This window comes from Sesamum indicum, linkage group LG9, assembly GCF_026168435.1.
Source record: "Sesamum indicum cultivar Baizhima isolate 11 linkage group LG9, ASM2616843v1, whole genome shotgun sequence".
NCBI classification, from domain to species: Eukaryota; Viridiplantae; Streptophyta; class Magnoliopsida; order Lamiales; family Pedaliaceae; genus Sesamum; species Sesamum indicum.
Window position 1 is genome coordinate 17,279,266 of NC_142665.1, and position 26,400 is coordinate 17,305,665.

At 33.4% G+C, this 26,400-nt stretch overlaps 2 protein-coding genes, 1 long non-coding RNA gene and 1 other non-coding gene across 11 annotated transcripts; 1 reads left to right on the plus strand and 3 right to left on the minus strand.

Annotated features, from left to right (window-relative positions):
- Positions 1-23,602, plus strand: LOC105178252 (GPI mannosyltransferase 1). 7 transcript variants are annotated; one of them, XR_849127.3, is made up of 9 exons: positions 5-618; positions 1,442-1,577; positions 13,094-13,425; positions 14,233-14,566; positions 15,310-15,492; positions 16,428-16,975; positions 17,077-17,387; positions 19,859-19,923; positions 23,075-23,602. XR_849127.3 is itself a non-coding variant. In XM_011101688.3 (8 exons), the coding sequence occupies exons 4-8, from the start codon at positions 14,296-14,298 to the stop codon at positions 23,094-23,096; spliced, it is 1,335 nt and encodes a 444-aa protein (XP_011099990.1). In that variant the 5' UTR covers positions 4-618; positions 1,442-1,577; positions 13,094-13,425; positions 14,233-14,295; the 3' UTR covers positions 23,097-23,602. The 7 variants fall into 7 exon arrangements, 6 of the variants coding, with proteins under 6 accessions (XP_011099993.1, XP_011099990.1, XP_011099992.1 ...); XM_011101688.3 differs by lacking the exon at positions 19,859-19,923 and having other exon boundaries at positions 4-618; XM_011101690.3 differs by lacking the exon at positions 19,859-19,923 and having other exon boundaries at positions 4-618; positions 1,451-1,577.
- Positions 3,076-3,936, minus strand: LOC148786954 (uncharacterized). The gene is made up of 3 exons (XM_088885030.1): positions 3,603-3,936; positions 3,386-3,504; positions 3,076-3,293 (listed from the first exon to the last, which is right to left on the minus strand). Exons 1-3 carry the CDS (start codon positions 3,934-3,936, stop codon positions 3,078-3,080), a joined length of 669 nt encoding a protein of 222 aa, XP_088741156.1. The 3' UTR covers positions 3,076-3,077.
- LOC105178251 (uncharacterized) lies at positions 4,118-4,942 on the minus strand. Its single transcript, XR_016067521.1, has 2 exons — positions 4,523-4,942; positions 4,118-4,412 (listed from the first exon to the last, which is right to left on the minus strand). It is a non-coding gene; the product is annotated as an uncharacterized LOC105178251 (transcript).
- Positions 23,247-26,103, minus strand: LOC148786955 (uncharacterized). 2 transcript variants are annotated; one of them, XR_016067523.1, is made up of 4 exons: positions 26,022-26,103; positions 25,442-25,505; positions 24,513-24,570; positions 23,247-23,379 (listed from the first exon to the last, which is right to left on the minus strand). It is a non-coding gene; the product is annotated as an uncharacterized LOC148786955 (long non-coding RNA). The 2 variants fall into 2 exon arrangements; XR_016067522.1 differs by lacking the exon at positions 23,247-23,379 and having other exon boundaries at positions 24,306-24,570.
- Positions 26,104-26,400: the final 297 nt, after the last annotated feature.

The following is a 26,400-nucleotide window of genomic DNA, read 5'->3' on the forward strand; positions in this document are numbered from 1 at the left end:
CTCAGGGAACCAACAAATCGGAGAGCAAAACCTCAACCACCAAAGGTCAGCAACTCTCACGGTTGCTCGAAAAATCCAAACACCCTCAACCAAGAAAATCTCCGGCCACAAAGATCGATCAGAAAGAACTTTGGTTACAAGTTCACTTAGAAGATTTTAGAGAGATCATAATCGAGTTCTACATTTTTCTCTCTTATGTAAAGAGAACATGGTGGTTTTATAAAAGGCGGCCATTAAAGAGAGTGAGAAGCAAACGGCAATGGAAGCATTTGGAAAATGTTCACAGTCAAGAAGAGAGAGATGAGCGAAGGAGGAGACATATAGATCGGCTACGAAGAAAGAGAAATAGAATGAGTTTATGTTTTAGAGTTAGGAATAAAGAGGTGGGTCACTGAATTGGGTTGTGGACCGAGTCGAGGGTGATGGGTTTGAGGCATCCAATGAGAGTTGGGCTGATGAGGTTTGGACCTTCTTTAAAAAGGTCATGGGCCACAAAACTTAACAGTTACCAACATATATATGTACATATTTATATGCCCCTCTAAAGTCTAACCCTCTCTCGCATCCACAAATCCATCGGCACACAACAAACCCTCGGTCTGACTCCACCATTAACAGGTATTTTTCTTCTTTGTAATTTTTTTTTAAAGTTTGTAGAAGAAAATAAGTTTGCTTTCAATGTGTTTGATGAAATACCTGATTGAATTTCAAAGGTGATTGATGAAATGCTTTGGCTTGATTTTTGTATCATTGTTGTTGTGTATAGTTGGGAAATGAGAAATGATGTACTGTTATATGTATTAGAGATGGAGTTTGGATTTTTGTGTATTGTGTAAATGTGTATTGTTATATCTTGTAAGTGTTGACTGTTGTTTCCACTCCACCATTGTCGTATTGTTGCGCTAGTTTTTTCTTTGCAGATCGGGAGCTCGAGCTCGAGTAAGAGAGATCGAGCTCTGCTCATTTGCACCCCTAGTCTCAAATCCACTTTTTCCGTCTATTTTGAATGGCACACTACACGAGTTTGGCACGTGCCATTAAGTGTCTGCATTTGTTGAAGGAAAGAGAACCCCTATGCGTTATGTGTTCTCGTGGGTTAACTTCAGCCCCCAAAAATTTTCTGTTCATTTTTCTTTTAAACCCTAAAAGTTCTTAGCAAAAATACTCCCTAAGTCGCTTGAATATACTTCATCTGATCTGCACAAAAACGCTACAAATCAAGTGAAAATAGAAAAATTTCAAAGATAGGCAACAATATCTCTGCAGCCCCAATCATCTTATCAACTTTGAAAACGCTAACTATGGTATGTGTTGATTTTGTTTGTTTAACGCTTTGATTTTTTGGGGCTTTTTGTTTTTTATACTAGTAAAGTTACTAAATATTAATAGATTCGTTATAAAAGTTAATTATATTTAAGTAGCTGAATATTTAGTATTTTAGTCGATGCAGGAGTTTAGGAATAATCACACATGCCCATGTCCATAAAGAATTGTCTTTTCAAGCAAAGAAACAACATATACCATTCCTCCTTGCACACAAGTGGAAGCGGCTATCCAGATTTTTATTTATTCATGAGGTATGTAGCTTCGCAACCTCTCCATAGAAGTAATTTATGGTGCTCATTTGAGACATTTTTTCCCCTTTTTTTCCTGCCAAACAAAAGAAGAGAGTGAAATTGGAAGATGACAAAAATGAAGGATTTTTTCCTCTTACAGCAATAACAAAAACTTTTTATAGACGCTTACAATTTTGTGATACCAAATATTGCATCCAATAAACCTCTGCTATCAATTTCACGTGTGGCAGTTAGCTCTTCATAGCTTTTGATGTTTGCTACTGAAAATTGACAGAAAAATGGGTCTAGGAGTAACTTGGCAATATTTGCCCCAAATAATGTATATAATGTGACATATTTTAATCCAATTGGTCATAATGGACTTGAGATATTTGGATAATATATTTTATTGAAACTAAATGTTTCAAGAAATCTTACTGACATATTTAACAATGTATGAACATTGAAATACTTTCATTTCTAATGTAATTGAGGGCCATACTATATATCTCTCCTTGTGTTCAAGAGTTTTTTTCTTCAAACAGTAAGTATTGGAAGATTCCCAAATACACCTAGCAACAATCACTTGAGGCGAACAACTTTGGAAGATAACCTTTAAGGCCAAGCCAATTTTATTTATAGGACCTCCAAGTGAAACTCAGACACAATTGGTTTTCCAACTAACAGCCTCATGCTTGTACTTGTTTTGTGAAAATGGTTAAATGCACTTAGCAACAATCACTTCTGGCAAACAGAGTTAGAAGATAACCTTTTACGGCCCAAGCCCAGGATATATATATGACTGGCAAAGTGGAACTCGGGCTCAATTGGATTCATAGTCTTTATCAATATAATGTTAATTATTATAAATAAAGTTTATTCTCTGATCATCTTTGTCGTGTTTTATTTATGTATTGTTATTGTATTTCATGGGCATAGTAGTTAGCGCGCCGTGCGCCTTTTTCAAAGGTTGGCGCAAATATAACAAATAATCTATATATTTATATAATTAGTTAAGTAAGACATATAAAACAACAAATTCAACATAACAAAACTTTGTATAAGTAAAATGACCAATGTTGAATAATTGAAGGATAGCAAAAGTCATAAAGGTTCAAATAAATCCTAAGTAGTAAATAGTTTATCAAAAAACAAATAAGCCTAAATCTAATCATCTGATTCTACTAGATAATCTTTAGGTTCTTCACTTTCATTTCCATTATCTCCATTCTGATTCTACTAGATAATCTTTAGGTTCTTCACTTTCATTTCCATTATCTCCATTTTCGTCAGTAGATATATACTCAGCCTCTTCATTAGAATGATCGAAGTTTTCTTCTTCGTCCTCTTCTTCTTCATCAATTAGATTTAGACGGCATCCACTAGATTTAGATGAAGGGGTTTTTTTGCTAACTTTTGAAGAAGACGCATTTGATTTAACCCTTGGTTCTATTGTAGATTGAGATCGCAAATTATAAGCATCTTCATCAACCCCGGCAGCTCGTGCAACATCACCCCAAGTCATGTCATCATCTCAAATACTGTAGCATTCTCTTCATCACTATCAAGAGTCAATTTCCCTAACAACCACTCATTACTCTCATCAATTTCATCCAAAATAATATGATCTATTGTATCACGTGCATCATATAGCCTCTTCAAAGCTCTATTATACTTGATAAAACCTAGATCATTGAGTCGTTTTTGCTCCAATTTATTTCTTTTCTTAGAATGAAGTTGCATAAATTTAAATTTTTAATTTAGTAACACTTAAATAAAAATTATATCTATCAAATACCAATAAATAAACTGTATAGTAGCATACTTACATGTTCAAAAACATTCCAGTTTCGCTCACAACCTAATGAATTGCATGTTAGGCTCAAAACTTTGATTGCAAAATTTTGCAAATTTGGAGTTGATCCTCCAAAAGCAGACCACCATTCAGCTAGACATTTCAAAAATTAAAAAAAACTTAATATAAGTAAGTAGCATATAGTTCAAAAATTAACTTTTATTAAAATTATAAAATATAGTTCTCATTACTTGGTGCTTTTGTAGTCCTATGTCTTATTGCAAAAGGGAACCCAAAGAGTCTTTCTGCTTTTTTGTACGTTGAAAGTTCGCTAATAATTTTATCCTGCAATTCAGTAGTTGGAACCATCCTCCAAATGCAAGTATATAAATCTTGCATAACCTCTGTATCTTGTTCTATATTAGAATTTGCATAAAAGAACTCTGAGTTCAAGTAATAACCAGCTGCGTGCAAAGGCCTATGAAGTTGAACATTCCATCTAGCATCAATCAATGCAAACACATCTTCATATTTCTCTTCATTGTTTGAAAATGAAGCAGCAATAGCTTCCTTGGCTCGGTCCATGGCATCATAAATATAACCAATTGGTGGTTTTCTTTCACCATCTACCAATCGAAGCACCTTGACTAGTGGACCAACAACTTTAATTATGTAAAGGATATGGTTCCAAAATGAAGGCATCAAAATGACACTTGCTACTAATTTGCCTTGTGCTTCTCTCGCATACCTACTCTTAGTCCACTGTTCAGATGTAAACATCTTCCTCAAATTCCCCTTTTGAACATGGAATCGCTTCAAAGTTAGAAATGCAGTGGCAAAGTGAGTTTTTGTTGGCCTAACCATCTCTGTACTCTTAGTAAAATTTCTCATAATATCTAAAAGAGGTGGTCTATTATATATGTAGGCATTAATCATCACACCCCGCTCATATGTCTTTTTCAAATTAGAAAGTTTGAAGATATCTTCAAACATCAAATCTATACAATGAGCTTCACAAGGCGACCAGTATAAATGTGGGTATTTTGCTTCTAACAATGATCCTGTTATTGAATAATAAGTAAAGAATTAAAAAATAAAATATTATATATTAAAATTAGATAATAAGTAAAAGAATGTAAAGTGTATAAATTATTTTTAAAAGAACTCTCACCAGCTAAAATGTTTGCGCTTGCACTGTCTGTGACCACTTGAATCACATTTTTGTCCCAAACAAGTTGCACATACTTATCTAGCAGCTCAAACATTTTCTCGCCTGTGTGGGCATACGATGATCTATCCACAGATTTTATGAATTTGCTTCCTTTTGGGCTATTCACCAAAAAATTAATGAGCTTCCTTGTCTTGTATCATTCCAACCATTTGCCATTAACGTGCAACCGTATTTAGCCTGAATCTCATCATCGTCTTTCAAAATGAGACGGGTGTGTTCCAATTCCTTCTTCAAATAAGTGACTCTAACCTCATGATAGCTAGGGGGCTTCATACCAGGGCCAAATTGGCTAAGAGCTTCAATTGTTGGTCCAATATTATCTGTTCTTACCGTGTTGAATGGGATCCCCGTATCGTACATCCATCGACAAAACGTTTGTATGGCATACTCCCTCATTTTCTTCCTATTCTCATCAAACAACTTCCCACCATCTTTGTTTTACCTTTGTTTCACTACCTCATCAACATCTTTCATAAAATATAGGTCAATAGGACCCATTGATATTGGCTTTTTTTTGTTGCATTTTTTGTGCAACAGAAACAGAATGAGATGAGCCTCCTTCAGATGGACGCTTGCCATGACTAATATTTTTTATTTGAGTTTCCCAATTCCACTACTCTTGTTCTTCAGCAATATCATCAAAATGTGGTATTGCATCCATCTGGACTTTCAATTTCTTTTTTTCCACATATTCTCTAATCTCAGCCCTCACATGTTCAAGACATTTCAGACACGGTTTGGTATTACGAAAACCACCAATAAGGTGTTGTTTGTGTCTCGTAATCCCTCCTTTGTGTACTTTTGCACAAAAATTATACTTGACAGCATTTGTGTAGTTAGAATCAGGTAAGGATGCATAATTCCATCTTGGATCCTTCCAATTTGAAGCTTCAGACATTCTTAAATAAATAAAGATTAATCTGAAAATAAAATAAAAAAATAAGTTCGAATGTATTATATGATAAAAATTAATTTAATTCACCAAAAAATAAAGAAATGTTATATTTTAAAAAAATACAGATTACAGATTTATAAGAACTTAAAATATACAACTTACAGATTTCAAAAAAAAATACAAATTACAGATTTTCAAAAAAAAAAACACAGATTACAGATTTTCAAAAAAAAAAAATACAAATTACAGATTTTAAAAAAAAAATACATATTGCAGATTTAAAAAAAATACATATTACATAATTAAATAAATATTTTAAGAACTTAAAAAATATAGATTTACAGATTTAAAAAAAAATACAGATTACATAATTAAATAAATTTTTAAGAACTTTAAGTATGCTGCATGCAGTTTTGACTTTTGAGTTTCATGATTTTTGGCAAAAATCTACAATAGATATCAACATAAACATACAATAAAAAAGTAATTACTTTATAACAAAGTCATACCGGGTGAAGTGTGAACAACAGCGACAAGAGAGAAGATGCTTATAAGTTATATGGAAGAGAATAAGAGAACTAGAGAATATGCTTATAAGTTATATGGAAGAAAAGAAGAGAACTAGAGAAGAACTAAGAAGATGTGTTGGCACTGGCAGAGGAAGAATCGTAAAAGAGAAGAAGAGAGAACTGAAGAGTCATGAATAATATTACCATGCATGCAGTACTTATAATTTGCAAATTCCTTTTTTAAATAGGGTTTACTTTTTTTTTTTTAATTTCATGGGCCTGGGCAGGCTGTAGCCCGCTGCCCAGGCCCCTTCACTATGGCGCGCCTGGGCAATGCTGAAATAGCGCCCAGGCGCGCGCTACGGCGACGCCATGGTGAAGGCGTTCGCCATGGTCGCTATATGGCGAGAGGGCTGCGCCATGCACCATGAACTACCATGTTCATGGATAAAGCCTAAAGATCAAAGAAATCAATGAAGTTGGGCCGCGCATGTGATGGTAATTATTAGACCAACTGTTGATGGTTCGTACGAAATGTTCCAAGTAAGAATCCTCAAGAAAGGGCATTGAGGGTTCTATGGAAACTTACACTAAATTATGCATTCATATGATGAGCATTGTATTTCATTGGTGACAAACGTATAACGTCTACGCACTTTAGTGGGTGTCTAACAGCTGGTCAGTCGGGTTGATTGAACTAACTCGCAAAAATTATCATATGGGAACTCTTGTGGCGAGATTGATATGACTATAACTTTTTAGTTGCAAAAGTATATCGATTAGTCTTTTGACTTGAAGGGCTACAGTAACATTATGTATAGGGTGGTTGTATCTTGGTCTTGCCTGATGTAACTTTTCATTTGTGTGGTTGCCAAAAGCTCTACACTAGTGCAATCGAAACATGCATGGAGGTTGGTGCATTTCAAAAAAGGATCTGTCGTCCATCATTAGATGATGACGATCTCCTTTGTTCTCCAGATTGTGTTAATTTTTAAAAGTCTTTGGTTAAAAGTAGATACATAGACATCGAAGCCTAATATGGAAACCAATTGAGAATATCGTGCCCTAGATTTTGATCGGGAGATAATTTATTGAATTTAGTATTTGTATGGTACAGACAGTTTAAAGCTCTCCATTTTCATATATGCTCTAGTGCCATGGACTGTTACTAGAGGAGCACCTGGTACCAGGTACTTGTGAATTAATGAGTTAATCAAGAATTATTAATTAAATATCATTTAATTAGCAAATAGTTGCCAAATTAAATTATATAAAGCATTCGACCAGTTGATGGCGTGCTTCATCTCTTCACCTTCTCTCTCTTGTTCTCCAAGTCCCACATTTTCGCTTCTAGCACGCGATCAAGTGCTCATCTTCAATGCGCAAATAGTCTTTTTACAGATGCCGGTAAGTTGATAGAAAACAAAGAGAACCTCTATAAATTAACACTAGATAAATTAATAAATTCTCTAAAATAATAATTTTCAACTTGGACCCAAGGTCTAAATTAAATATTTCGATAAATTAATAAGATAATAATTTTTTAAAAAACCCTTATATAGATTTATAGTCCACTCAATTATAAATTAATAATTCTTTATGATTACAAATATATGTAGGACATGGTTGGTTGGTTCTGATTTGGATTGACTAATTAGGAATGTTTGATGTTGTTGGGTGGAGCCCTATTTACTATTACAAACCATAGGGTATTGAACCCTTTAATACTGAAATAATACAAGAATTACAAGCTTTTAATCGAAAATTACAGCAATATTAAAAGCGACAAAAGTAATCGGTCAAACGAAGGCTCAGAGAGCCAGATCCATTTCTTGGCTTTACTCATGATCACTTAGATCGGCAATCTTAAGAAACTACCCACTGTTGCACACGGTTTTGGCACAAAGCCCTTGCCACAAAAGGCTATATCTCTAGATCACATAGATCCTCACTGTTAGATTCACAAAGAACCGAATAGTATGCTCGAATTTAGAAGAAAGGAAGAGAGAAGCACTTTTTTGATAACCCACAACCAAGGATCGACCACCATTATATAGATGGTTTCTTGGAAGTAGAAGTGGAAGAAGGCGGCCAAGGCAAAGTCCCACGACCATGGGAAAACCGCATCCATTAATGAGAAGAAGAAGAAGAAGAGGTGGAGAAGAAGAGCTTTAATTGGCTGCAATACAAAGAGAGATATGATAGATTGAGGGTTACATAGAGAATAAGTAATCAAATCGGGTTGGATCGGATCGGGTTGTGGGTCGGTGGGTCGTGGGCTTAGGCCAAAACCATTGCCATCCAAGTGAGCAAAAGGCCTACCATTATTATTATTGGTCATGGGCCAAATAATTATCCAACATTCTCTACCTTGGACCATGACCCAATAAAGGGAACAAGGCCCAAGGAGTTGGAAACGGATCTGACTATTTTACATCATAGCCTATGACTTTTTCCTGCGAAAAAGAGATGTTAGTAACACAATATAACAAAGTGTAGCACATAGCTCAATTAGCACCAACCACCTTTATCAATTTGCACATAGCATTTTAACACTAAGTAATTTTCAAAAGCTATAACATATTGTCACCGAGGTACATTCACAAAGAGTCATTCAGCCACAAAGGCTCAAAAGAAAAACCACATAGGTTCAACCGGTCATATTTCACAAAGACTTAATTAGTCATTTAGGCGCACACATATTGCCACTAAGGCACAACCAGATAGCCACATAGGCAAAATTGAACATCCACATAGGATCATTTTAGCCACTTAGCCTAATTACACAAAGACTTGCTTTATTTCACAAAGAAATCATTGCACTTAGCAAAAATTATACAAAGTGATCATAAGAAGGATTATAGATCAATAAACACTTGATTCTTCTTCTTCAAGCACTAAATTCGTTTCTTCCTTATTTTTATTAAACCGTTTTGGTCTTTTACAATCTTTTATAAAATGACCCTTTTTGCCACAATTATAGCATCTCCTTTCTTTATTTCTTTCTTCTCTCCCTTGTTCATCATTATCACTAGACTCAGAACTACTGTGTTTTTTATTTCTTTCTTTGCTATGTCTTTTATGAAAGGAATTTCTATATTTTGGTTTTCCTTTAACAAAATTTACCTCATTTTGCTCCTTATACGGTTTATTAGTCTATTAATCAATTTCTTTACTCTTTAAACCGTTGACAACAGTATCAAGACTAATATTATCTCTACTGTATTTTATGGCAGCTTTAACATCATTATAATCATCAGGAATTGCATTCAACAAAACAATAGCAGAATAATCATCAATATTTTCATCACCTGTTAACTTAATATCTCGAATCAATTTTGTGAAATCATCTAAATTTTCATCTATATTTTTGGACGAATCCAACTTATAACGAAAAAAAATTTTCGAGTAAAAACAACTTACTCGGCAATGAAGTTTCAGTATAAAATTCTTCAAGTTTATTCCATAAATCTTTCGCAGAATTTTGTTTTACGACTTTTCTCAAAACAGTGTCAGACAAATTCAAAATAATAGAAGAATAAGCATACTCATCAGTTTCAAGTTTCTTTTCATTAGACACACTTTCGGCATATTTCCTATCAATTGCTTTGAAAACCTTTTGTTGAATTAATATTCCTTTCATTTTTTGTTGTCAAATATTAAGATCGGACTTCCCATCAAAAGATTGCAAATTATATCCTGCCATTTTAAAGATTTATAACTTCAGGATTTTCCAAAAAAAAAAAAAAATTCGTTTCTAATAGATTTCAAAAAAATTCCAGAAAAATAGATTTCACAACACGAATATATGTAAACAGAAAAGATCGAGTAGAATCTGAGAATATTAACAGAAAATTTCAGCACCTCAATCTCGGCAAAATGTCACACAACAGACGAAAAATTGCAGCAGTTATTTTGAGTGAAATATCAGAAAAATTGCAGCACTTATTTCAGCAAATATTTTCAGCAAAATGACAAAAAAGTTTCAGCAGTAATATTGCAATAAATTGCTCCCAAAAAATCACAGAAATTCGCTAGATGTCACAATGGTGATTTTCAACAGTAACCAAAAACCTTATATACCAAAAAAATTTTCAATTAAAGCCGAGGCCTTTCCAGCCTAATTCCCAACCAGATACCCGACGACCTCAGGGATCCGGCCAAGTGGAAGATCAGAGAGAAATAAAACCGCGGTAATTTTTTCGCTAAGTGGAATAGTTAAATTTTGGCAAAAATAGCAGCAATAAGAGTTTAAGAAGGCGAAAAATAAGAGAGTAGGGTTAGATGTTACCGTGCGTCTTCCAGATCAGAGCAACCGTGACTTTGATACCACTGTTGGGTGGAGCCTTATTTACTTTTATAAACCAAATAGGATATTAAACCCTTTAATACTGAAATAATACAAGAATTACAAGCTTTTAATCGGAAATTACAGCAATATTAAAAGCGACAAAAGTAATCGGTCAAACGAAGGCTCAGAGAGCCAGATCCGTTTCTTGGCTTTACTCACAATCACTTAGATCGGCAGCTTTAAGAAACTACCCACGGGTGCACACGGTTTTAGCACAAAGCCCTTGCCATAAAAGGCTATATCTTTAGATCACACAGATCCTCACTATTAGGTTCACAAATAACCGAATAGTATGCTCGGATTTAGAAGAGAAGAAGAGATAAACACTTTTTTTTATAACCCACAACCAAGGATCGACCACCATTATATAGATGGCTTCTTGGAAGTAGAAGTGGAAGAAGGCGGCAAAGGCAAAGTCCTAAGACCATGGGAAAATCGCATCCATTAATGAGAAGAAGAAGAAGAAGAGGTGGGAAGAAGAGCTTTAATCGGCTGCAATAGAGAGAGAGACAAGAGAGAGAGATATGATAGATTGAGGGTTAGGTAGAGAATAAGTAATCAAATCGAGTCGGGTCAGATCGGGTTGTGGGTCGGTGGGTCGTTGGCTTGGGACAAAACCATTGCCATCCAAGTGAGCAAAAGGCCTACCATTATTATTATTGGTCATGGGCCAAATAATTATCCAACAGATGTTGTTTATATAGTGGTTGATTTCCTTGCCATACATGAACTTGCATTAAGTTTTTGTTGGTACAATGAGCTTTTTTTTTTTTTTTTTTTTAAGAAGATGTATTATATTTAATTAGCCACATTGTACATGAACATCATTTAATTAGTCAATATAATATATATGTTTTATTTATGAAAAGTAATGTAGGTTCGTTGAATCTGAAAAAATTCTTTAGATTAATAAATTATTAATATTCTCAATTAATTAATATCTTTTTAAATTAATAAATTTACATGGTCCCTACATTATCTGTACTATTATGAAGGGAAGATGGTTTATCTATACTATTATAAAGAGAAGGGACTATCTAAAAAAAAATTCATTTTCACTTACAAATACCGATTACTTACTTCGCGACACTAATTTGTTGAATTACCAAAAATATCCTCATGTATTTTCAGCCACCCCTGTTCAAACTTTTGTTCTCATCTATATGATCTATCTATACTAATATGAATTTTTTTACTCACACCAAATTCTTTTTGTATCGATAATATTCCTAAATTAATTTTACTTTATTTATTTATTTTTTTATTTTTTAAATGTGATGTGTTGGTTTATATATCGTATTCTTATTTATACTAAATTTTAAAGCGTAAACGATTATTTATTATATGCACGCAGAAAAGGCGTGCCATAACGGTTAGTAAACAAGGGTGGTTATCATACCACTTACACCAAAAATTATGTTGCACTAAAATACCCTTCAAGTTAATCAATTTTACCCACTCTCTTTAGCAACAACCTCTTTGGAATTATTATAATACCACTAAACCAAATTATTATCTATACTAATGTAAAAAGAAAAGCCTTTCCATACTTACGAACAGTGGTTAAATGACACCGTCGCACCAATTTTTTGTAAAGTAAAAAATGCCCTTCATAATAAAATAACTAACTTATTCAACTTTTCAAAATTTATATTAATTGGTATATTATTATTTTTTTCCTTCTTTCTTTTTAGTAATGGAATGTATTGATTTATATATTTCTCTTTTAAATAACACGTTTTAAAGCATGAAATATTAATTATTTGTATCCACGTAGAAACGACGTGTCACAATGGCTAGTAAGCTCAAATTGGTAGTTTTAATACCATTACACCAACTTACTATGATACCAAAAATATCGTTCAACTTCTCAAGACATGTCACGTTCACTACTCAATCAAGTTCTTTTAGAAAATTAATTCCATGCAACTACATGTACTCAATAATTAAATTTACTCCCATTTTGTTTAAACTTATTGTTAATTTGAAATTGAAATAATATATTAGTATTTATTTTGCATGTATATATAATCATCATTATCAATATATCATATATTATACAAAGTGTCAATATTTAATTTAATTTGAGTAAAAAATATGCATTGATAATTAATGCAGTAAAAAAAATTATCAGATAATTCTGTATGTGCCGTCGTAAGACAATAACAAAATTTTAATATAAATGAATAGATTATGAGTTTTAATAAAATAAAAATATAACTAAAAATTATATACACAAATATTACATGCCACCGTATCTAATTAATCTATAAAGATTTTATTATAAAAATAAGCAATCTAAACACACTTCAAACACTTGGCTGGTCCCAAATTATCAACTCTCCTCTTGTCTTTAGTCAGAAGTCCTTACAATGATTTGAATGTCTATTTGTACTAAATGGATTTAATAGGGAGTGTTACATATTCATTTGATCCTCAATTAAATAGGTAAAAATTTAATTAAAAATTAATAATATATAACTTAAATAATAATCATGGATAATAATTTAACAAAGAAAACTTTATGACAATTAATTTAATAATAGTCATTGCTAATAATTTAACCAAAAAATATTATGGTAATAAACTTAGATATATAATTTAACTAAACAACTTAGAATAATACAAAAATTAAGTTAGATGATGCACTTGTAATAAAAAGCAGAAATTATATGCTTTTTTACTATTTTTTACAAAATTCAAGAAACAAAATTTGGATGAAAATTATAAATTTGAAAAATAAAATAACCGCCCAGGAGGGTGCCGGATTGGGCTGGGCCTTGGACCAGCAGATGTGGTCTTGGGCCAGTGGACGGAACCACATCGAGATGGTCTTGGGCCGATCAACGCTGCAATGTAGACAATTGGAGCATTCTGCCACTTTGTTTCTCTCCTGGGCTTGTCCCGGATACCTGGAACTCCGACATCGTCTCTGGTTTCAGATCAGATTGAAAATTGTAGGCGTTGCTGCTGGTTAGACCACCACGTAGAGCCATCGCGGCCACTGTCTCCACCGTTCCCTATTGCTGAAAGTGTCGATTCGCCAGTCTACTCTCACCAGCAGAATTCTACACTGCGATTGCATAAGGTAAGAGTGGTATAGCCACCGTTAATTTTCTTTCTTTTATGAGGGCGTCCTCCGTTCCGACTCCCTAAAGTAAAAGAGCCTAAGAATTGATTTGGGGGATTTTGATGTGGAAGTGATTTAGCTTGAGAGTTTGAATTAGTTGTAACTGGGACCAGTTGGTCAGGAGTAATAAACTGAAAAGGAGCCTGGCCATTGTGATGGCAATGATTTGCTTACTTTTCTATAAGGAACGAGCAAACAATAGAATTTTCTTTAGAAGCCCAGTTGTCAGTCGTAATGCTTGCAAGTCCTAGAAGTGTGGTGGAGATTTTTGGGGGTGTGGCCGCGAGGGGTGGAGAGGATTGAGGGGAGGGGGCAGGGAATTTGATAAATGATTTTAAGACATAAATTGGAAAAAACCGTAATACTAAACATAAATAAGCCAAATGACATCCCTATTTGGCATTGACCTCAGACATTTTTGAAGCTTTGGAGATGGTGTTTTGATGTTATTTTCGGCGGTTTATGTGCCTACTTTAGTCCCTTCAGAAAGCAGAAGCACTACTTTCAAATGCTTAAATTGATTTCTAGACATGATTCTACATTGTCTCTACCTAATTTTTAGGCGAAAAAAGAGGGTTTCGTGGTGCTATTTTTATGTGAAATGCAACTTATGTTGTAGCAGTTTTTATATCCTTATGGTAGCTTTCTTGACAATAGAGTTTTTTGGATCCCGTACTCTTTTGCAGCTGTGTTGCAATATATCCTCTTAGCATAGCAGATTGAAAATGGAATGCTCACTACTGGATTTCTATTTGCACTGTTTAGGATGTTGCATTGAAGCTGTGCCCCCTATGACTCAAGCTCGCTGTTTGGCTCCAAATATTAGCAATGCCGGGAATAAGTTTCCAATCTCTGTTTATTTTCTCAGCACTCTTTCGTGTCTTTTTAATTATATACGGGGAGTGGCAAGATGCTAATATGGAGGTTAGATACACGGACATAGACTATTTTGTCTTTTCTGATGCTGCAACCTTAATGGCATCTGGAAAATCACCTTATGAAAGATCAACATATTGCTATTCACCGCTCATAGCCTTTCTTCTGATGCCTAATTCATTCCTCCATCAAACATGGGGAAAATTTCTCTTTTCCGCATCAGGTATGTTATGTTAATTAATGGAAAAAGTATGTTTCAAAATGGATTTTGAACCATGTTAGATAGAAAGTTTTTACTCATCTTTTATCATGTGGGTTGCCAAACGAAGATAAATTAACTAAGAAAACAAAACATGTTTAGTACTAAATTTGTAAGCATTAAGTGTTTGATTCTTAATACTTATATTAATAAATATCTACAAAAGCTCCTTTTGGTTTGATGTTGATTCTATCTTGATTTATTGCTCTGCAGAACATAGTGATCATTAAACATGAAGCACTCTTATCTAGACTTAATTGGTGTAGTATGTATATCAATTTATTATTTGTTTCAGTAGATTCTACAATTTGTGGCCTAGCTTTGGCTCTTAACTGGGTTTATGTTTATTTGTGTTATAGTGTTTAGTTTAATTTCCAGTATTCAAACTTCCAAATTTTAGTTGACAAACAAGTTTGTTGATAATATGTTTCTCTTCCAGCAAACGCAAGAAGATCAAAAAGGAAGATAGTACCTTATTGAAATTAAGTCATTCTTTCTACAGTTTTTAGGGTGTAGGTGCTCGGGAAAGGAAAACCTGGAAAGTTTTTCTTCACTGTGAAATCTTGTAGGATTCCGAACTCAGGGAAGACTAGCACATTAACATATGTGTTGAGTCGTGAATCGCTTGCATATGCATTCGAGAGTATATTGAATTTTCAAAGAAGATCTGATAATGATATATCATACTATAAAAATTCTCATGACAGATTTACTTGTGGGGTTGCTTATCCACAGAATTTTGAAGTTACGTGGCGTTCCTGAGAAATTATGCACCTATTCTACGATGGTATGGCTTTTTAACCCATTTACGTTCACCATCGGAACGCGTGGGAACTGTGAGCCCATTATCTGCTCCATGATTCTGTGGATCTTAATGTGTCTGATGAATGGTACAGCTTTTACACCTTTGAATTATTTCTTCATGTAGTTTTCCTTGCAAATGTTGTCTTATTAGTGTGGATCTTTTTGTTTCTTTGGCCGCATGTTGAGAATGTAGTTATCAATAGAAATCTATAAGCTAACGTAGTGTATAAAAAGGTTTATTGAATTTTAGATTTTCTGGGGTAATAGTTATGAAAGAAAATCCTCCATTGAATGCGTAAAATATGTGTTTAAGGAAATTATTCTGCCTTCCTTACCAAATACCAATCATTGCATCTGAGATTTTTGTTTCATGTGTCTAGACAAGTGCTTATCTTTATGGTAATGTGCAATTGTTAAAAACATAATCATAGTTCAAATGGAGTTAATATGTACAAAATATATACTGACTGGAGCACCGTGACAACCCCACTCAAGCAGGTTTTAAGTGGAGAAGCATCTTCCTAGAGTGATGGGTAACAAATTTAAAATGAAAATTTTGTAAATGAGTGATTGAAAAGGTAAAATCACAAAAATCATTCAGGCTTCATACTGCACCAATATACTTGTGCACTTGTGATTAGAAAGTCGATTATCTTGATATGTTGATGAAATGGATGCTTTACAAACATGGTATATTGCTGATGGAGATCCATCAACATGAGGGATTCAAATACAACTAAAATTTATGTCTGAATCTTAAAAATGATTGATGGTGCTCCTTGATTTTACTATTTGTGTTTGCATTTGCAGTTAAGTGCCACAGATCTTACTAATCTACCTACAATACACCCACTTGTACACATGTGCATGTATATACATACATGTGCGTACACATTCATATATACGTGCATATATATATATATGTATATACGAATGTGTGTCTCTATGTAATATGCTATATGTATAAACTATTGTTAAGATATTGATCTTGGTATGTGTTCTCCAATTTTGGACCAAACAGGGCATGTGTTGCAGGCTGCATTTTGGTATGGACTTGTTGTTCACATGAGAATATATCCAATAATATATGCACTGCCCATTGTCTTACTTCTTGATCCTCAGCATTTTCAACCTGGTAAGAAGCCTGTGCTCGTTGAATGGAGCTCAAGAGCATTAAAACCATCCTCAGCTACTAGCAGCTCAAAAACTTCTATTACACAGTATATTTGGAACTTCTGCATAAACATGATCACTTGGAGAAGAGTCATGTTCGGGATTATTTCTGCATCCACTTTCTTCTTCTTGACAGGATTGTCTTTCCATTTATATGGATGGGATTTCTTGCACGAGGCTTTGCTATACCATCTTACCCGTACAGATCCTCGTCACAATTTTTCCATATATTTCTACCACATATATCTCCACTATGAGCATGAGTTTTCCATCCTGGAGAAGCTCATCTCCTTTCTGCCTCAGTTCATTGTCCAGCTAGTTCTGATTTCCCGCTTCGCCCTTGACTTGCCATTCTGTTTATTTCTGCAGACACTGGCATTCGTGGCATTTAATAAGGTCAGTGAAAATATATCATATTTCACTCTTTTCCTTACCAATTTATTATCAGTTTTAGGCAATTTATGGCAGCATCAGTCAGTGCTTATCTTCATGTGCAGGTCATAACAGCACAATACTTTGTCTGGTTCTTTTGTCTATTGCCTCTAATACTGCCATGGAGCAATATAAAGCTTGTCTGGAAAGGCCTAGCCTGCATCATTTTGTGGATTGGAGCTCAAACCAATTGGTTAGCGTGGGCGTACTTACTCGAATTCCGAGGAAAGAATGTCTTCTTCCAACTCTGGGTAGCAAGTTTACTGTTCTTGGCAGCCAATACTTTTGTTATTATCAATACTATTTGTAGCCATCTATACAGTCCTCTGTTCCAACAGTTGAAGCAGGGAGGCAAACTCAAGCAAGGCTATGAAAGGTGACGTCTCTCTTTTACTAAACAGTGCAACAATTTTGAAGGTTATTTTTGTGGAATTTGGAACAGTATCACCAATATTAATGCTTATTTAGATCTATTTTTTGATAGTTTTTTATTGGATATCATAAAAGTAAACAATTTAAGTGATATCTTTTTAGAAAGTATATTCTTACAATCAGGGACCTAGCAGAAGCCCGGCTGATGCCCTAGTGAGAAGGGCTGGCTTGGTGCCAAATTCCGTGTTATAAGGGGTGAATTTCATTTGGATTCCTTAGCATTAGCTTTGGTGTCATTTTGTCAGGTCAAACAATGGGAACATACATTTGCCTCCTCCAACTAAGTTGAAAATTGCTTTTTTTTCTTCATTTACCTCTTTTTTTTTTTTTTATACATTTCAAAGAAAACAATTGATATTTAAAAATATGAAGCAGTTGATTTAAATTATACATATATAATAACAAAGTTTGATTTTCTACTTTGAACAAATTATTTATGACTACTTTTAGTTATTAAGAAGGAATTTTTTTCAGGAAATAAAAATTGTTGGTTTCTATATTGCTTCTTGTTGCTTTGCATTCTTTGTCCATCCTAATGTGAAGATGTAATTTGTTTTCTAAATCCGCCCATCTTTTAATAAATTGGGAAAAATATTGAAGTCAAATATTGAAACTTAAACATTTTATTTATATTTAATAGGATGAATTACATGAAAAATTAGGTCAAATTACAGAATCATTGCTACTATGTTTAGGAGATTATAATTATATCCACCGTTGGTGACCGAAAAAAAGGTTAATGCCTCCATTTTATATGACTAGTAATGGCATTGGGGTGAGTTTGCTCAGAATCGATACTCAACATTGTTTAAGTTTAGTTAGATGCGAGACCAGCCCCACCCCACGTTGGACCCAAAATCCATCCCCCCATACCTGGACCCGTCAATGTAACACCCTCTATAAACACTAAAATCTTATACCACTTAAATGTCACACTCCAAACAAAATTATGTACATATATGTACATAAATCTGTTCATAATCGGGTATACATGCATAATTCCATTGTCTCAATAATCACAGTTATTGTCTCATCCATAAGGTTATAATAACCGTCTAGTATACCAAAATAGAACTACTATGATTAGCCCACATGCCACCATCACTTTTAGTTTATAACTTGCGTTCTCAAAAATGTGATTTCTGTTATTAGTAGAACACTACATACTAACCCTATCTGACTTGGAATGCAAATAGTCCTATATCTTGGTGAGTGGACACAACAAGATCTACCTGAAAAATATAAGTAGAGGAATGAGCTTGCAACTTATTAAGTAATACCCAAGTTCGCCTATACATGTAAGTTCAATCCAATTCAAAGAGTGAGCGTCAAATATAAATATAATCAATTTGATTTTAACATGTCTCATTTTTATTCACAGTGTAATCATGTCACAACAATCAAACAATCAAACTCTTCTCTTCCTCTGCTTACAATAAGGTGATAATATACTCCACTAACGCAACATCATTATTCATCTCGTTATGTGTAAGAATTCCTCTTTATAAATCACCCATAGAGCCATCAAGGCGCTTAATCCACACAGAGCCATTGAGGCCATTTAATCTATTGAGAGCTACCGAGGCCATTTAATCTATTGAGAGCTACCGAGGCCATTTAATCCACACATAGCCTTCTAGACCAATCAAATGGGTATTTGCATTATTGCACCTCAGAGGACTGTGAGCAAATGACGGCCTTATGGAATCGATGCCTTACGAGAAATAATCTGTTTTATGGAAATTACTGAAATATATGTCTATAAAGGTGGATTTCAGTTATGCTAGAATAGTAGCATATTGGTTCTGACTACACAATTCCGACTCTTCCGTAATCTGGCAATATAGTGATTTTTAATTGGTTTCTGAAGCTCCTGTGTGGTTATTTACATACTATTACTCAGGATTCGGGTGCCATAAAATACTGTACCCATTGAGGGGGAACCAAAGAGTTGATAGCATGTTAATGCTTGAACTGATGTTCTTTTCTGTCTATTGTCTGGAAGTGTGGTTTAGCTACAATTTCTGTCACTATCTTTGATGAGCAAGCCTATGAGACCTTAATTAGGCATTTCGGATGATTGGCTCATTTCTCAATATGCAGAGTGAGAATATAAATTCAGTGGTAACATATGATACTGTATCTTGTGTGCATGCAAGGGTTCTATTCCTTATTATGCTGTTGATGAAACACTTGTATTTTCAGAAAAAAAGTATGTGAGTTTACTTAGAGATACATATGATATTGTTGTGAGATGTACAGTAGTTAGCTAATAGCACCATCTACCTTCCCTCTGTTTCCTCCTAATGACAGCAATACGATTTCCTCTTTCAATGGCATTTTCCTAGTACAAGTATCACATTCTAATCTTAGTAGTCTGAGATGCATCTTATCTCATCACAATTTGATTTACAGGATTTAGATGGTCACTAAGAGATCGCCATTGGTGGTCTGGTTATTTTACGAGCGCTTATCATCTTGTAAGATTTTTCATGTACTGCCTTCCTTTTTAGATAGTCATTTTAGCGATAAGGGATCACATTCGTGGTCTGCCTGCTTATTTTATGAGTGCTTACCATCTTGTAAGATTTTTCATGTACTGCCTTTCTTTGCTTATGATATGTTGAAAATTGATGCGCTTTATTTCTTTTCATTGTATCGTGCAAGTTTATTTTTTAGCGTAGCAACTTGTTTTAGCTGTGCAGTCAACTTCTTTTAACTATGGTGGCACCCTTATTTATGCCTCAGCCATGTAAAGGCAGTGAAGTCCTGTTAAGAACAAGCAAGCATAACTGGAACTTGTAAATGAAAATTATATCATATATTACATAATGTGGAAGATGGAATGTTTGTTCAGCAGAAGTCCTTTTTGTGATTTTGATTCCATTCTTTTAGCATTCATCATGTCTAGTTGACTGACGTATCATCTAACCCTGGGCCCATTGGCTTAGCAAGAACCTCTTGAAAAAGTTCATATAAGCCAATCGAATAATGACAGAGAAAATAGGTTATTTAAAGATCGCATGCATACTAAATATAATAACAAACTGTAAAATTTTAAGATAAATGTAACTTCTTGGATACTCATCGACTCTAGGGGTGGCTCCTAATGTAAATGAATAACAAATATTAAAATTCTACATGATCAAAATAATAATCACATTGTAGTACTATACTTGATTCATAGAGTATCGAAAGCTCTTTCACTCCAAATTGATACATAATCTCATATTCATTACATATTAGGAAACAATTCTCTCAAGTTCTTTGTAATAAAAGATCACTTTTTATATGTATATATATTCATACACGATGTATGCATAACTTTAATTTTATAAAATACTAATATTATTTTAAGTAGCACCCGGTGTAACGACCACGTAGCAATTCCCGTTTACAATAGTTGGTTCCAAAGTTTCCCTTGTTTCGAAGTAGTTAGGCAATTAAGGTTCCATCCATAACTAAAGTTGAATAATATAAATCAGAAGTTACTATTAACCTCAAATACTCATGTCTTCTTTCAACTAGATAATTTTCAATTTTATGAACTTGCAAATAATTTAACTCTTATCACAATATATTACCATAAATTTCGAATTATTGTAAGAAAAATTATTTGTTTAGTCTTTCTAAGTTTGTATGCTATTAATTTTACTCCTTTAAGTTTACACGTTTTAGTTTTAGTCCTGTAACTTTTAGAAATGTGTAATTCTAATTCTCTGGCCAATTTTAGACAATTTTACCCCTGTACAGCTTTTTAAAGAACAAATTTAGTCCATCTCCATTCATTTTGTACCTCATAACAAATGCTCATATAGAAGGTATGAATTTATGGAAACTTAGTTTTATTTCGAAAGCATGTTGGGCCTTTTAAGAGTATTAGGATGGACTATTAAGCTTTATCATTAAACAGGCAAAAGAGTTTTAAATTAGGTTAAAGGACTGAATCTACACAAAATTGATAGTAAAGAACAAAATCTAATATTACCAAAGTTAAAAGACCAAAAGAAATTCGGGTCTAAGTTATGGGATGAAAATTTCTTTTTTCCTTATTATAATAATAATTATGTATCTAATTGATTAATCAAGACTGATTATATAATTTATAATAGAAACAACTAATGTAGTTTAGAGTTATTTGCACCATCTAAATGTTTATTACTTAAAAGAAATAAAGTTTACCATGTAAAATAGTCAATTCAACCGATTACTATAGTATACTTAGCTAATTATTATTATTACATACTATAATTAATTAACTATATAGTATATTTGATAAATCGGTTAGCTATAATTAAAAGGAAATGTAGAAATAATTCATTTACTTATTAAATATTAATTAATAAATAATTAAATTATTTAAGAAAGTTAATCATAAATATTTGGAGAACCGGAGCATGCCTGTTACTCAAGATAATTCCTTTCATTGTGTGTTCTGCTTTTCTTTTGTGCAGGAGAAGACTAACTTATATTTATAGAAAATGGGTGATGAACTTGTCACAAAGAAAACTTGACACATTGTTGCTCCATCTTAGTCGTCATCTTTGTTCCTTTCCTTTTTTACTTTTTTTCTTTCTATAGTTTTTTATAAAAATTACAAACTGGCCCTCATTTTCTGAACCTAAATAATTTAATTCCAAAGATTTTGTAAAGATCGACTTTAGCCCCTTTTAGTAATAGGAAAACTGCACCAAGTGAGCCATCTGGCTATACCGGCTAACATAGGTTATGTAGATTCAAATTATGCTAAGGATAGAGATAGTAGAAAGTTTACTACTTTCTATGTTTTTACTTTATGTGGTGCTTGTGTAAGTTGGAAATCTCAACTTCAAAATATTGTTGCACTTTCAACTAAAAGAAGCTGAATATATAGCTACAACTAAAGCAATAAAAGAAGCAATCTAGCTAAAAGGTTTAATCAAAGAAATCGGTTTTCTGAAACATAAACTTGTAGTTTTCCCTGATAGTCAATCTGGTATTCAATTATGCAAAAACCCTGTTTTCCATTACAGAATCAGACAAATTGATGTAAGATACTATTTTATTTAGGACATAGTAAATCAGGATTTGATCAGTCTTGAGAAAATAAAATCTGAAGAAAATCCTGCTGACATGGGCACAAAGTGTTTACCAATTGAAAAATTTAAAACCTGCCTTAGTATTCTTAATTTATGAACTTGTTATCGCTAACCTTTCTCTTGCAGGTACTAATAATGGGCTATGATGAAAGTCATTTAAGATCCGCCATCTTGGTTTGAACCAAGGTGGAAAATGTTAATAAAAATGGCCCAAACTGTCTAGCTGGGCCCTAACACTGGATGACTAATACTCACTTAGGCCCATCGGGCCATTTTATCCACCGACCCAGTAGCTAAGGAAACAACTCACCAAGTTTCATCTATCAAAACACAAGTTTTAGACGCCACTTGGTAGAGTATTCATCGAAGTTGTTTCTTGCTTTCTCAGTGAAACTAACTAGTTGGGATGTACCACCTTAAGTGTCTAATGTGATGTTGTACCTGGTGATTTAGATCAGATCTCTATTTTTGTACAATCAGAAAAAGTTCATTATAGTCAGTGCGATGTATTTGTGGAACTAATCATACTTTTATACCTGTGCCCAAAACATAGGCCGACTGCTGAGCCACTCTAGTTCAGCCGCACTATCAAGGGTGCTAGCCACCCGAGAAGCAAGCTATTATAGTGAGCGGCTGGAGCAGTACAAAGCCGAGGAGCAAGGTAGTAGATAAGATATAAGAAGGGGACCTTGCTCTTGATGGAGGAGAGGAGACAATTAGGATAACAAGCACGAAACCTGGAGCCCGAGTGGCCAGCAAGTGAGTGGTTAGTAGTTAATGGCGTTCCTCTTTTCGATTGGCACTTGAGGAACCACATGACACTCAATAGGGAGAAAGCAACTCTTAGTGATGACACATCTGCACAAAAACCACAATTATCATTAGGAGGCCGGACCAAGCACCTATGGAAGTTGAGGCTACCCCGTCCCAATGGCCAATACAATAGTGTCCTTGATGGAGGACTTTAGAGGCCTTATAGAACCACATACTTCTTTTTCTTTCTATGTCATGTGTAGGAACCATTATTAAATTAAACATTTATTTTTTCTATTAATATTTCTAAAAAATTAAATATAAAATATACTAATCGAATCGAATAATTTTTTTTTTTGACAAATGCAAATATCAACAAAAAGAGTATCCTTTTAACAAATGGGGATAAAATAGTCTTTAATAAATTAAGTTGGTCTTAGAAGTGATTTTTCCAAACCATGTTTCAGTTTAACTTTTGTCTGCTTTTCACTTTTTTTAGAAACACTACCCACTTTAGATTCTGCTACAACTCTCAACTCTTTTTTACAAAAATCACTTCTCTAAAGCCAGAAGCTTTTGTAGACACTCCTTAAATGTATTACTAATTATCAGTAATGACAATTCTATACCCAATTTTTGTCATTAATAATCTTATAATGAAAAAATTAGAAATTTTTTTACTCAATATATATTTTTTCTAATAGTTTAAGAATTATTACTTTATATGTTGTTACTAATATTATATATTTTGGACATGTTAAGAAATATCATCATTAAAAGTAGTTAATATTCTCTAGATATAAACTAAATCCGGAGATAGAGCATATGCAACATAGAGCATGGAATAGTAGAACGTAAGCTAACTCATAGATCCTACTTGGAAAATCTTCTCAAGATTTTTGTGGGCATCTTCATTTCTAAATTCTAACCACATGTGTAGCACCCCCTGCTCGCTACATCTAATTATCACTATTTCATCCCTTCTCTAATCAGAACTCATTCTATAAGTAATTCTCTTTCAACCAGTAAAATAAATTCTAATTTATCAATATAATATTATATGTCACAAAAGATAATATATACCACCAAAAGTAATATTTACCCTCACTACATGTTCTCGTGTTCATAACCTCAAGAAAATCATACCACAACTTTAAACATAAATCCCGATAAAAGACCAGAATATTTACAACCCAACAATAAAAAAACTTTGGCTTCAGAAGTCACGGCTGACCCACCTAATAAAGACAACGGCACCGCTCAAAGTCAATGTGGCTAGTCAGTGTGACCTATCTCCTGAAAAGTACGTGGCAAGGAATGAGCTGCCTACTCAATAAGTATAGCTGATCAGTTTATATATACATACAGGCAACAATTTCACGTACATGCAGTCACATCGACTAACAGTCATTATCAATAGCAACAACAAATATAAGCAGTAATACCTATTCACAAATATAAATCAAGCTATGACACAGTATTCAACATTATCGTTTATTAGTTAAGGGCCCCACTTACTCTAATTGGTATACATCAGTCAATGGTTTCGCCGGCCATCATCATATCATATACAGCACAGGATACCCGTTGTGTGATATCCCCACACTCTTTTACTTCAGCTGTGTAGCAATATAGCACAGGACATCACAACAAACATGGTACCCCCACACCACCCCAGTGTGTAGCTAACAAGCACAGGATATCCCCTGCTGCCCCGGAATACCCCGGTACCCTACGCGCCATGGTACCTAGCTTAATTCACATATTTTTCATATCTCAATATCAATCACATTTTCATAAACCATTGACTGTGTTTCCAACTAGGTAAGCATCATCTTTTATTTCAATTCACAATCATCATTCTTTTCTTTATAATAATCACTTCCTCAACAACAACTCCCAATTAGATTTCATCAACAATCAATTATATGATTATCACATAATCATATCCCGCATACCTCTACATTACCATCACATACCACATAGTAACAATTTCACCGATATTCAAATAATCCACAACTAATTATGTAAACAATCAATATACGAAAGCCACGTATAATAATATAAAGCCAAATCCACGTTCGCATCCAAGAAACCAATATATATATTTTATACAATACTACACATATAAATATATATATATATAAATCCAATTAGCTATACTTACCGTAAATCCCCAAAATACTTCGATTCACGAGGGACTGCTCAACTCTCTATCTTGTCGTCACGTCCTATAATAAATTATAATACGTATAATCAATATATTTAATTTACCAAATAATTCATAAGAATTCACTTAATTAAACCCATTATGTATTTATAACTATCATTTTTAATAACATTCGTAAATTATATTACCACTGAAACCTCCTTTCCCTAATTAATAACATAATATTTCTAAAATATAACATCCGAACTATTTTTACGAATTTTCTGTCAATTTACCGTTGCTATACAATTTAATTAAGCAACAATACATAGAATTACATATTTGGTTAACCATTCCGATGGGATTGTATAAACTAACTATAAGGATAATTAAATCTAACAAATCTAATATTTAATTACCCAACTATATCATTTTTATAGCAATTGTGATATTTAATTTGACACTAATATAAATAGCCAAAATCATAAAATACTCCGATTAAATAATTCACCGCTCAATATAATCAACATTTAATAAATGAACTAATTAAATAATATAATTATTTAAATTATTAAAGATTAAACTCTAAAATCCGTACCTCTGTTTCCACAATGTGTGTGCGTCGGTGTATGTGTGTTTAGAATATGTGTTTGCTTGTATAAAATGTGTATGTGTTTTATTTTATAATGAGAAAGAACAAAAAGCCCACCGCCTCACACTTACAACTCTCTCTCTCTCTCTTCACTTTATATATATATGTATATTATATTATTATATACATAATATTATTATTATTATTTTATATATTTAATTAAACTTTTCTCAAAATACCCATTACGTCCTTTCTAATTTTCTAATTAATATAATTTGCTTTCAAATATTATTACGAACTCCAATTTAATCCGTTCAAGTTTTATTATATCCCAAATTCAATCTATAATTTATTTACTAATTACATCTAGATTTCTAATGATTAC